Source organism: Balaenoptera borealis (genome assembly GCF_965194805.1).
Source record: "Balaenoptera borealis genome assembly, chromosome: 16".
Taxonomy (NCBI): domain Eukaryota; kingdom Metazoa; phylum Chordata; class Mammalia; order Artiodactyla; family Balaenopteridae; genus Balaenoptera; species Balaenoptera borealis.
In genome coordinates this window covers 69078219-69090681 of record NC_138872.1, presented here as the reverse complement: position 1 = coordinate 69090681, position 12463 = coordinate 69078219, and the positions used below count along the sequence as shown (strand labels likewise).

The 12463-nt window shown below is 37.0% G+C and overlaps 2 protein-coding genes across 12 annotated transcripts in view; one reads left to right on the top strand and one right to left on the bottom strand.

Annotated features, from left to right (window-relative positions):
- ZKSCAN2 (zinc finger with KRAB and SCAN domains 2) overlaps window positions 1-12463 on the top strand; it is a 502693-nt gene that overhangs the window by 378668 nt on the left and 111562 nt on the right. The window lies entirely within an intron of this gene.
- The window catches only part of TNRC6A (trinucleotide repeat containing adaptor 6A), a 105539-nt gene that overhangs the window by 83776 nt on the left and 9300 nt on the right, over window positions 1-12463 (bottom strand). For 6 of the 11 annotated variants that reach the window (XM_082362375.1, XM_082362372.1, XM_082362369.1 and 3 more), the window contains exons 2-3: window positions 12323-12370; window positions 12154-12213 (exon numbers count right to left, since the gene is read on the bottom strand). In XM_082362375.1, the coding sequence (XP_082218501.1) occupies window positions 12154-12213; window positions 12323-12370 (108 nt within the window). Of the gene's footprint in view, window positions 1-12143; window positions 12214-12322; window positions 12371-12463 lie in introns of those variants that run through there. The other 5 variants (XM_082362373.1, XM_082362379.1, XM_082362377.1 and 2 more) reach the window with 2 other exon arrangements.

Genomic DNA, 12463 nt, shown 5'->3' with positions numbered 1-12463 from the left:
CTCTGACCAGAAAGAAGTTTTGTTTTTTTTAAATTTGCTCTAAAAGGTATTACTAAGACAACTGGCAAAATTTGAGTAAGATGTGCAGATTTGCTATTAAGACTGTACTGAATAATACTTTTCCAATTTTGATAATGGCACTGTAGTTACTAAGAAAATGTCTTTGAATTTAGGAAATATTTATTTTATTTTTAAATTGAAATATAGTTGATTTACAATGTTTCAGGTGTCCAGCAGTGATTCAGTTTATACACAAACACACACACACACATTCTTTTTCAGATTCTTTTCCATTAAAGGTTACTATAAGATATTGAATATAGTTCCCTGTGCTATACAGCAGGTCCTTGTTGTTTATTTTATATATAGTAGTGTGTATCTGCTAATCCCAAATCCCTAATTTATCCCTCCCTCCCCTCCCCTTCAGTAACCATAGGTTTGTTTTCTATGTCTGAGTCTGTTTGTTTTGTAAATGAGTTGATGTGTATTATTTTTTTAGATTACATATATAAGCGATATCATATAATGTTTGTCTTTCTCTGACTTACTTCACTTAGTATGATAACCTATGTTTGCAGCAACATAGGTCCACCCATGTTGCTGCAAATGGCATTATTTCATTCTTTTTTTATGGCTGAGTATGTTAGGAAATAAATAAGTTTTTAGGGGTAAAGGGACATCATGTCTCTAAGTTACTCTTAAATGGTTCAGGAAAAAACCCAGTATGCATGTAAAAGAGAATGAGAAAGCAAAGGTGGTTAAATATCACCATTTGAGGAACATAGATGGAGGCTATTCAGGAATTTTTTGTCTATTCTTGTAAAATTTCTCTCAGACTGAAATTACTTTCAAATAAAAAGCTCAGGTCGAGGATAGTGATATTAGAATTTTAAAAGAACTGGAACCCCCCACCGTAGTAACAGGAGCACTGTACAGTTTACAAGGTGCTCTGAAGAGATCATCCATTTTGAACCCACAACGCCAAAACACAGAATTTATGTTATTCCCATTTGACACTAAAAGAAACCAAGGATTGGAAGCTCTAAGTGACCTGTATAGTATAAGACAATGGTAAAGGCTGACCCCAAATCTGGTTTGCTAAACTACTCTCCTAAATCTGCTCCTCTTTTGAGGCTTAACAATTACTAGTTCCTTCATAATTCTTTCCAACTCATACAGAACTCACCCTTGACCTCTGATTAAACAATGCTCATTTTCTAATTATTTCAGATGTTAATCTCACTCTTCCAAATAGAACTAATTACTGTTCTGGGGACAAAAACCAGTTCTACTTATGTTAGTACTCCAATTTAATACCAATTCCTTCTTCCCTGCTGTTACTAACTCTAACCCCATCCACCACCACACATGCACTCCTGTCACTCTTTCTTCTACCCACATTCTACTTCTTTAAGGACCAGTTTAAATCCAATCTATTCAAACAAGCATTTCCTGGGCAGCACAGCATGAGGTTAAGAGCTCTGGCTCTGATCCCAAAGAGGTGTGGGCTTAAATCTCAACTCCACTACCGACTTGTGTAAGCAACTTGTTTAATTTCTCTAAAGCCTCCATCTCCTCGTTTATAAGAGGTCTTAAACTGCACCTCCCTGAGAGGGTTGTTGTGAAGATTAAATTAGGTAATGCAGAGGAAGTGCTTAAGAGATGCACATAAGTGTACACTAAACATTAGCTACAAGAAATTAGGTACAAAATATGGCACTAAACTAACATTAGGACACAAAGAAGACTGCGACCAAAGAAAGGAGAGGATACGGTAGAAAACGGAATTGACACACCTCTTAGAATGGCTGTCATCAAGAAGACAAGAGGTAACAAGTGTAACACGTGTTGGTGAGGACATGCAGAAAAGGGAACCTTTGTGCAGCCACTATGGAAAACAGTATGGAGGTTCCTTAAAAAACTAAAAATACAACTACTAATGGCCCAGCAATCCCACTCCTGGGTATATATCCAAGAGAAATGAAAACAGGATATCAAAAAGATATCTGCACTCCCATGTTTACTGCAGCATTATTCACAAGATATAGAAACAACCTAAGTGTCCATCAATGAATGAAGAAGGTGTTGTATACACATACAAAGGAATAATATTCAGCCTCGAGAAAGAAGAAAATTCTGCCATTTGCAACAACATGGACGAACCTTAAGGGCATTATGATGAGTAAAGTAAGTCAGACAGAGAAGGACAAATACTATATGATTATCACTTATATGTGGACTCTAAAAAACCTGAACTTGCAGTTAGCAGGGGCTGGGGGATAGGAGAATTGAGGAGATGTTGTTAAATAGTACAAACCTGCAACTCCTGAAACTAAGGGGAATAAGTTCTGGAAATCTAATGAACAGAATAGTGATTATAGTCAACAATACTATGGTATATGCTTCAAAGTTGCTCAGAGACTGGATTTTAAATGTTCTCACCACAAAAAAGAAATGATAATTATGTGACATGATAGAGGTGTTAGCTAATGCTTCAGTGGTAATCATATTGGAATACTGTAGACCCTTGAACAATGCAGGGGTTAGAGGCACTAATCACATGCAGTCAAAAATCTGCATATAACTTTACAGTTGGCCCTCCAAACCCACAGTTCCACATCTACCGATTCAACCAACCACAGATTGTGTAGTACTGTAATATGTATTTAGTGGAAAAAAAAAAATCCACATATAAAAATCCACACAGTTCAAACCCATGTTGTTCAAGGGTAAACACGCATATAAATATTTCAAATCAGCAAGCTGTACACCTTAAACTTGCACAAAGTTAGATGTCAATTATATCTCAATAAAACACACACACACATACAGGGGCAATGCACTAACTGCTGGGGGGAAAAAGAAAATGGAATTGATTTTGTTAATCATACCTTAATAAAGTGGGAAAAAATTAAAAAGAAAAAATGGAACTGGATATGTAAAAACAATTATTAATGCACAATGCAGAATGAGGTAGATGCCAAACCAAACAGCTCAAGACCCCAGATTCTAGATTCCAAACCAGACCATACCCAGTACCAAAAGACAAAGATATCACAAGAAAGGAAAACTACAGATCAATAACCCTTGTGACCACAGACTCAAAAATCCTTAACAGAAGACTAATAAATTGAATCTAGCAACATATAATAAGGACTATATGCCTTGCCCAAGGGGGATTTATCCCAGGAATGCAAAGTTGGTTTAACATATGAAAATCAATGTAATACAACATTAATAGAACAAAGGATAAACCAACATGATCTCAATAGACACAGAAAAAGCATTTGACAAAATCCAACACCCTTTCATGACAAGACAAAAACATTCAAACTAGGAATAGAAGGAAACTTCCTTAATCTGATAAAGGCCATCTACAGAAAGCCCACAGTTCACATTATACTTAATGGTTAAGACTGAATGCTCTTCCTCTAAGATTAGAAACAAGACAGGGATGTTCACTCTTGCCATTCCTATTCAACATTTTACTATAGGTTCTAGTCAGGAAAATTAGGCAAGAAAAAGAAATAAAAGGCATCAAGATTGGAAAGGAAATTATAAAACTTTTCTTTATTCACAGTTAATATGGTCCTATATATATACAAGTCCTAAGGAATACACACACACACACACACACACACAGAGTTCAGCACAGCTGCAGGATACAGGATCAACATACAAAAATCAATTGGCTAATGTGCTAAAACATGTATGAACCTTGAGAATGTTATGCTAAGTGAAATAAGCCAGTGACAAAAGGACAAATATTACGAGTGGTTCTAGGAACCACTCAAGAGAGGTTCCTATAACAAATTCATAGAGACAGAAAGTAGAATGGTGGTTCCCAAGGGTAGAGGGGAGGAGAGAATGCGGAGTTATTGTTTAATAGGTACAGAGTCTCAGTTTTGCAAGAAGAAGAGTCACTGGTAGTGACAGTTGCACAACATTGTGAATGTGCTTAATTTCACTGAAATGTACACTCAAAAATGGTTAAGACAGCAAATTGGCCATACCAAAATTTTAAATTTTTGTGCTTCAAAGGACATCAAGAAAGTGAAAAGGCAACCCACAGAATAGAAGAAAATATTTGTAAATCATGTATCTAATAAAGGACTTGTATCTAGAACATATAAAGAACTTTTACAACTCAACACTAAAAATATAACCAAATGTAAAATGGGCAGAGGATTTGAATAGACATTTCTCCAAATCAAATACACAAATGGCCAGTAAGCACGTGAAAGGACGCTCAGCAGTATCAGTCATTAGGGAAATGCAAATCAAAACCACAGTAAGATACCACTTCACATCCACTAAAATGACTATAATCAGAAAGAACAATAACAAGTATGGGTGAGGATGTGGAGAAAATGGAATACTCATACACCACTGGTGAAAATGTAAAATGGGTGCAGATGCTTTGGAAATAGTTTGGCAGTTCCTCAAAAAGTTAAACATAGAATTACCATATGCCCAGCAATTCCACCCCAAAGTATATACCCAAGAGAACTGAAAATGTATGTCCACACAAACACTTGCACACGAATGTTCACAGTATCACTATTCATAATAGCCCAAAAGTGAAAGCAACCTTAATGCCCATCAACTGAGGAATGGATAAACAAAATGTGGTACAGCTATACAGTGGAATGTTTTTTGCCCATAAAAAGAATTAAGTATGTGATACAACATGTATGAACTGTGAAAACATGCTAAGTGAAACAAGCAAGACAAAAGGCCACATATTATACGATTCTATTTATATGAAATGTCCAGAATAGGCAAATCCATACAGAGTATAGATTAGTGGTTGCCAGGGGATGGAGTGAATGGGGAGTGATTGCTAACAGGTATGGGTTTTTTTTTGGGGGGGGGGTATAAAAAAATGTTCTGGAATTAGGTAGTTGTGATGATTGCACAATTCTGTAAATATACGAAACCACTGAATCATGTACTTTAAAAGAGTGAACTTTATGGTATGTGAATTTAATCTCAATAAAGCTGTTAGAAAAAAAAATTGAGGGAGAAATTGAAGGAGACATTCAGAGAAGGAGGAACTGAGGACAGGGCAAAAGGTAGAAGGGATAAAGCTAAACAGATAAGCTTAGCACAGATAAGAGTTTGGTCTTCAATTCCAGAGTCACTAGGGAGGCAGCAGAGGTTTCTAAGAAATAGTGAGTGACAGGCTCAGAACTGTGGCTTGAGCATGATTAACTTGCAGCAGTGTAGAGAATGCACATTTTATGTCCCTTTCTATTTTTACATGGTAAGATTCTCACTTATATGCCTCACATCACCTAGGGATTCACAAGAAGAATATTAAGTAAAACATATTTCTCTGACAGCCTTTGTATGGTCAATTATCAAAGTAATGCTTAAAAATACATTTTAAATTAGTGCATATTTCACACCACACAGCACTATTTCCTTGTGTTTTAGGGGGATACTCCAAAAGAATAAGAGAAAGAAGGGACCCAAGTCAACAAAACACAGATGTCAAAATTATAAAAATATTCAATATCACTGCAGCAAGCTGTTCAATAAATGCTGGCTGACTCAAAACCACTAGTAAGAATAGCAAAACAAGTGACTTGGTTTAATCTTGTTTGTTATTATACAAAATCCAATCAATTGCTGTTTGCAGAAAATATCTTGTAAGGTTCAAAGTATAAAATTCCTTAACCAAGTTTCAATCTGTTTTGAACATTCCATCTGAAACGGGAAGTCAGCTGAGTCATGGTCACACAACATACTACTGCCTAAAATTCAAAATGCTTTTCCCTAGTTACAAGAGTAGAAATGTTAGGATTTCTGCTTCATAACCAGCTCACACAGAGTATGCAATTCATTTTAAAAATAAGACCACCTTAATATGACATTTAAACTATACAGTTGGCCCTCCATATCCCAGGTTCCAAATCCACAGATTCAATCAACCAAGGATCAAAAAAAATTCCAGAAAGTTCCAAAAAGCATAACCTGAATTTGCCATACATGGGCAACTGTTTACATAACATTTACATTGTATTTACAACTATTTACATAGTATTTACATTGTATCAGGTATTATAAGTAAACTAAAGATGATTTAAAGTACACAGGAGAATGTGTACAGGTTATATGCAAATACTATACCACTTTATATAAGGGATTCAAGCATCCTTGGATTTTGCTATGGGCTGGGGTGCGGGTTCTGGAACCAATCCCCCTCAGATACTGAGGGACAACTGTATTTTCATGTTGTTGGTCTTTTGGGTTTGTTTTTTTTTAGAGAACCTATGCCTTAGTCGAATTTTACTTTCTCTCTTTTAAATCTTAAAATCTCCCTTTTACTGACATTATTCAGCTCCTCTAACATCCTCCCTATAACACAATGTTTCTTAATATTTGGGGAGCCATGAGCCTTTGAAATCTGATAAATGCTGAGGATCATCTTTTTCTTTTTTTTTTAAAGCACACATTCAGTTTTTCAAACTACCTCATACCACCTGTGGTCCCTCTGTGGAATCCAGGATGAGAAACCCTGTTCTGGTGGCACAATGCCACTCTAATTTCATTGGGGTATTCTTCTGAAGAATGCATATCACAAGCCCAGTCCTATGTTTCATTTTCTTACCAGGGTTCAGTTTACTACTGGTGAAAGCCAAAAACACGCAACTTTTATGTCTAACAATAGAAGAACTACCTTCAGAATAACCCTTCAAAAAGCTGCAATCATTATAGTTGGCCAATTTAAAAAAGATTGTAATTACTGTAACCTCAACTATTTAAAATTATACCTCAGTTTCAACTAATTGTTTGGCATATCCTAAAATGGAAGAAACACTGAGCTAGTGTAAAGGTAAAAGTACTGGGCAAACTTTTAGCTAATTTCCTTCAAAGGGGTCAGGGAGACAGCCTGATGTGATGCACTAAGAACAAACACGTCACCTATGTGATATTCCTGCCAAAAAGGTTTAACCTGAATCTAATCATACAGAAACAACCAGACAAATCCAAATGGAAGCCTGCAAAAACAACTTGTCTGGACTATTCCAAAATGTCCATGTCATGAAAGGGGCAGAAATGCATAAGGATCTGCTCCTGATGGAAGGAAATTACAGATGACTAAATGCAACCCTGGATTAAGGAACTGAGAGAAAAGAACAAACTACATTTTAAAAGATACTATTAGGGGTTTTCCTGGTGGCGCAGTGGTTAAGAATCCGCCTGCCAATGCAGGAGACACGGGTTCGAGCCCTGGTCCGGGAAGATCCCACATGCTGCAGAGCAACTAAGCCCGTGAGCCAAAACTACTGAAGCCTGCGCGCCTAGAGCCCGTGCTCCGCAACGAGAGAAGCCACCGTGATGAGAAGCCTGCGCACCAAAACGAAGAGTAGCCCCAGCTCGCCCCAACTAAAGAAAGCCTGCGCGCAACAACCAAGACCCAACGCAGCCAAAAATAAAATAAATTAAAAAAAAAATTAAATAGCTACCCGACCCCCCCAAAAAAATGTCCATAAATAAATAAAAAATAAAAGACATTATTAGGACAACTGGGAAAATTTGAACATGGACCAAATAGTACTGTAACAAAGTTAAACTTCCCCGACTGTGATAATTTGATTGCTGTTATGTAGAATGCCCTTGTTCTTGGAAGATACATGTTGTCTTATTTAGGGGTGAGAGGGCATTTATGATAAAACAAATTTAGCAAAATATTAGTAACTGGTAAACCTAGGTGGAGATACAGGTGTTCACTGAACTATTCTTGCTACTTTGCTGAAGATTAGAATGATTTTTTTAATTTTGTAAATGAGAGGACATTTTCTTGATTTTGAGTGAGAGACGTCATAAGTCAGTCTGACAAGAATATATACAGCCATATCTATTTTAGTCTTTCCAATTATGGGCAATACTTCTGAGGTTGTCATAAAACAGAACTGTAAAGGACTGTATTTTATACTTGCACACTTACTTCAAATGCCAAAACTCCCAAGAGTTACAGAATGGTACTCAGATTTTTTAATGATGTTTATATTTAAAATTTCCAGAGGGCTGTTACACATTTTAAAATTAAGCTTACAGTTTGTGATTCATTTATTCTACCAATTGATATACCACATAGCTACCAAATAAAGCTAGAAAGAAACCTACTAATATGAAATTGCTGGCCTACAAACTACATCACAGGAAAGCAACAGAAAAGCTTAACAAAATCATAAGGTGATTTTTTTTTTTTTTTTTTCCGGATAAAGTTTGGTGAATTCCAAGAGCAGGGTCCACCTTATCTAGGAAGACCTAATGCCCTGGTTTACTCCTGCTGTCCCTAGTCTTTTCTTATTTAGCATGTCCCAAGTAAAGGTGTCTCAGATAAAAACGTTCCAATTTAGATGCTACATTATACGGTACATAGCATCTTTAACGACTTCTCTTAAATGATGGCGTTTAATGGTTGGTTTAGGGAGAAAAAAAATCAGCATAACATGAAGCATGTAGTTCTACTTTAGACAACACACCCTACATTATAGTAAATTAGTAAAATGGTCATGAAATATATTGAGGGAATTGTTCTCACATTTTCAGAAAAAAAAGGAGAAACCAAAGTTATCTTTCTTCTATTGTGCAATATAAAACACTGCCTAGCTTTAAGAACCCTATAGTGAGAGTCAAAAAGGCCTGTTTGAATCCCAGCTCTGTCACTTGTTAGAGACTATAACCTTGACCATAGCTTTCTCATCTGTAAAATGAAGGGATAAGAATGTTGGCTGGGATCATAGTCTAAATCTAAATATTCAATGATTCTATCACTTTGGATGGATATATATATATATATATATATATATATATATATATATTTTAAGTTAGATAAGTTGAGTTACAAGAGATTTTTTACAACTATAAACTGTAACTTACCATCTTCTCTCTCCAAACTCCTATTTCTGTTCTCACATCTATTCTGTTCAGAGGCTGGGTCAATCTCCCATTCAGCCAAGATAGAGACCCCGTGCATTTAGACAACTAATCACAGACTAAGTAGCTGCTAAACCCCAGATTCCACATTTTCAGTATCTCACACTCTCCCCTCTTTTCTACTACCATTTTAATTCAGGTCTTCATCACACCTCTTGCCCAGATCACTAGTTATCATTTTTCTATCCTATCACCACTCTACCTAAAAGCACCTAGTAGCTTCCCACAATGTAAGATTTATGCAAAAAGTCCTCAACCTGATATTCAAGAAACTCTACACCTGCCCCCACCCTTATATGCCACTCCAACTGAACTACTTACTGCTATTTCAAAATTCCCTATACTTTCTGGATTTTGTGCCTTCATTTCTGCTGTTGTTCCTACATTGCCTTTTTCTCTGCCTTTCAAAACTGATTCCATTCTTTAAAATTTAGTTCCAATAGCAATCTCGCAGATCTAGACATTACAGTTCTCTTTTGAATGCCCAGGATACCAACAAAAAGTGACAATTTTAATGGCCAACAGTAAATTAAGATAGTTTACCTCGTGTGGGCAACTAAACTTATCTATTGTGCCAATTTTGTTTAACTGGCACGGGCTACCTGGCATGCTGTCTTGAGGGTTTGCAGTTCAGCAAAGGGAAAGGAGAATGGCAATATAACTTTGTCATTCATTCAGAGACTAGAGTTTCCAAACACGGGGTCTACACAATGGGAATTTGGAGTTCTGCGGTATTAAAACATATCTAACATTTAAAGATTTAACGTTAAAAATCCAAATGTTTGGTTATCTTCGTGAAACATGAAGATCTACAACAGTGTGGGTGATTTTGCCCTCCAGGGGACCTCTGGCAGTAGCTGAAGACATTTTTGATTGTCACATCTGAGTATTTCTGGTAGATGCTGCTGAACATCCCACAATGCACAGGGCAGAATTCACAATAATAAATGATCTGGTCAAAATGTCAACAGTGCCCAGGTTGAGAAATTCTGATCTAGAAGTGTTGCTTATATGTGTGGGTTGTGCCTCCCCAAAGATTTTTTCAAATTTTTCAAGGTGAAGAACCATGCCTCTTGTGAAGCAACACAATACAGTCCAAAGCATACCAGTGGTGTGGCCTCCTGAAAGCTACTTAACCTCTCTGTACATCAAAGTCTTCACCTATAAAACAGGAACAGTAAAAGTACCTACCTCACAGTGTTCCAGGATCAGATGAGTCAATATAAGACCTTCAGAAAAGTGTGCCAGGCAGACAGAAAAAACATTCAATAAATTCAGCTACTTCCATTCTTCCCTTCCCTAGTGCCTAGTCTTCCATTTGGAACATATAAGATGCTCAAGAAATGTTTACTGAATGAATATAGGATAATGCCTTCCTGGGGAGAGCACAAATGGGTAAAGATATACTCTCCTTATTTGTGAAAAAGGAAGCACAGAGCTAAGGATGGAGTTGAAAGGAAGCATTTACCCCCCTAATCATCTCTCTCCCTCCTCAGGAAACTTTTAACCTTTAGGAAATGTTCCCCTCTCACAGGGTCCTTAGTACACAGTGCCCTGTTGTTTTTCCTTTTCATTTCTTCTGACCAACTGAAGAGCCTTAAGTATATGAATGGAATGGTATCTTCTTTTGACTCTTACATCATCTACCTTGTATTAGTTATTTATGTACCCATGACAGTCCTCCTCCTAGATTGCACATGCTCTCTGTGGCCAGGGACAACACTTGATTCCTTTTTATAAAACCCTAGGGACCTAACAGACCTTAGCAACTAGCTGGCCCAAACCTCTTGTTTTATAGATTAGGAACAGAGAGGCTAAGTGATTTGCCAAGAGTCAAGGTCATATTGTAAGTGCCAAAGCTGGGATTCAGACTCTGATACATAGCTGATACAGCGACTCCAAGTTCTATCCAACTGTAATAGCATATAAAAATTATACCTGTGGTAGAGACCATTTTTAATTTATAGTCCCAGAAAACCTCCATAGGAATTACACTGATATAGTTACCTGACAAAGCAAAAACAGAAAGAGAGACTGACACCTCCAAGCTCCTTTCTGAAATTACACCTTAAAAACTCAACCTGTTTTATTTAACGGTTTCATATCTTAACATTTCTTTAATAGCTTTTGACAAAACTTATTTAAATATCCAACAGTTATTTAGTCAGTGACATCGGGTTTAATTTCCTTTAAATGATCCTGTAATTATTTTGAATAACAGAAAATCTCTTATTTGGTAAGACGATGACGTCCATCCTTCACCGACTGAACAGATTCTTTAATGATCACTTTAACAAATTAATATCTATAAAACTCAAAAGACTAGCAGCTTGAAATTATTCTATATGCTGAAAAATATTCAGATGATTTGAACTGTGAATGTTAAGAACCTCAACATAAGCATAAAACTTACAATCACCAAGCACAAACTACATTAAGATCTGAGACAGAGAAATTTTATTTTATTCTGTTCAAGTGAAAGAAAGCTGCTCACTGATTAGGTTTATCTAGAAGTTTCTCTGAGTGTCCCAATACGATGCAAAAGAAAACGGCGAATAAGAAAGGAAAAGACTGTAAGACAGAAAATGAATGTGAAAAAGAGTTAAATACGGTGCAATGCCCTGATGCTTAAGCAATTACAGCTCAATAAAGCTCAACATTTCCATAAAGGCATCGTTTAAAAAAACCAAAAAACCCCTTTGTGGTGATGATTTAAATTACCAGTGCAAAAGCACTCAGGTCCAAGAGGAATGAGAACCACTTACTGGGAACAGATTTTTAATTATTTTACCAGCTGATAAAAAGAGCACACACCGAACGTAGATAAAAATGTATTTTCAAAAAAAAACAAAACGCAGCTTATGCTTGGTAAAGTTCAAGGGCAAAACTGTTTCCAGTGCAACAGAATCCGCCTGACTACAATGTGTCGAAAAAAACTGCGAACACATAGTATCTTTTTATAAAGGCAACAATTTGAGTTACAAAGTAATAACGGGGAAGCCAAAACAGTTTGACAGCCCGCCATAAGGGCCGCCTCAATCATGAGTAACACAATGCCTGCAACCATTTACAATAGTAATTAATGCACAAGTCCCCTAATTAAATTCTAAAAGGGTGAGAATGCTTTAACTAAGTTTACAAGAATTGCTTTTCGCTGTGGTTCCCCCCGCCCCCCAAAGAAAGGAACACACGCGTAATTACGCATCTCCCCGCAATCCCTCCATCCAGTATTCCCTCCGGCCTCTTCTCCGTGTCTGCTCCCTGCGTGCAAAAGAAAATGACACCGGGTAACTTCTAAACCCAGCAAGGGCGAGCCAGAGTGGAAATACAAGATTAATAGGTCGAGAGGCGGTAAGCTCGCCCATCTTACCTGCTAAGATTTCTTTCTACGTCTTTGGTAGCTTTAGCTTCCAATTCTCTGGAACAGAAAAGAAAAAGGGAGAGAGAGAGAGAGATGCGCATGAAAACGGAGCTGCTGCGGCAGAGGCTCGCGCCGGAGCCGGAGGGGGAG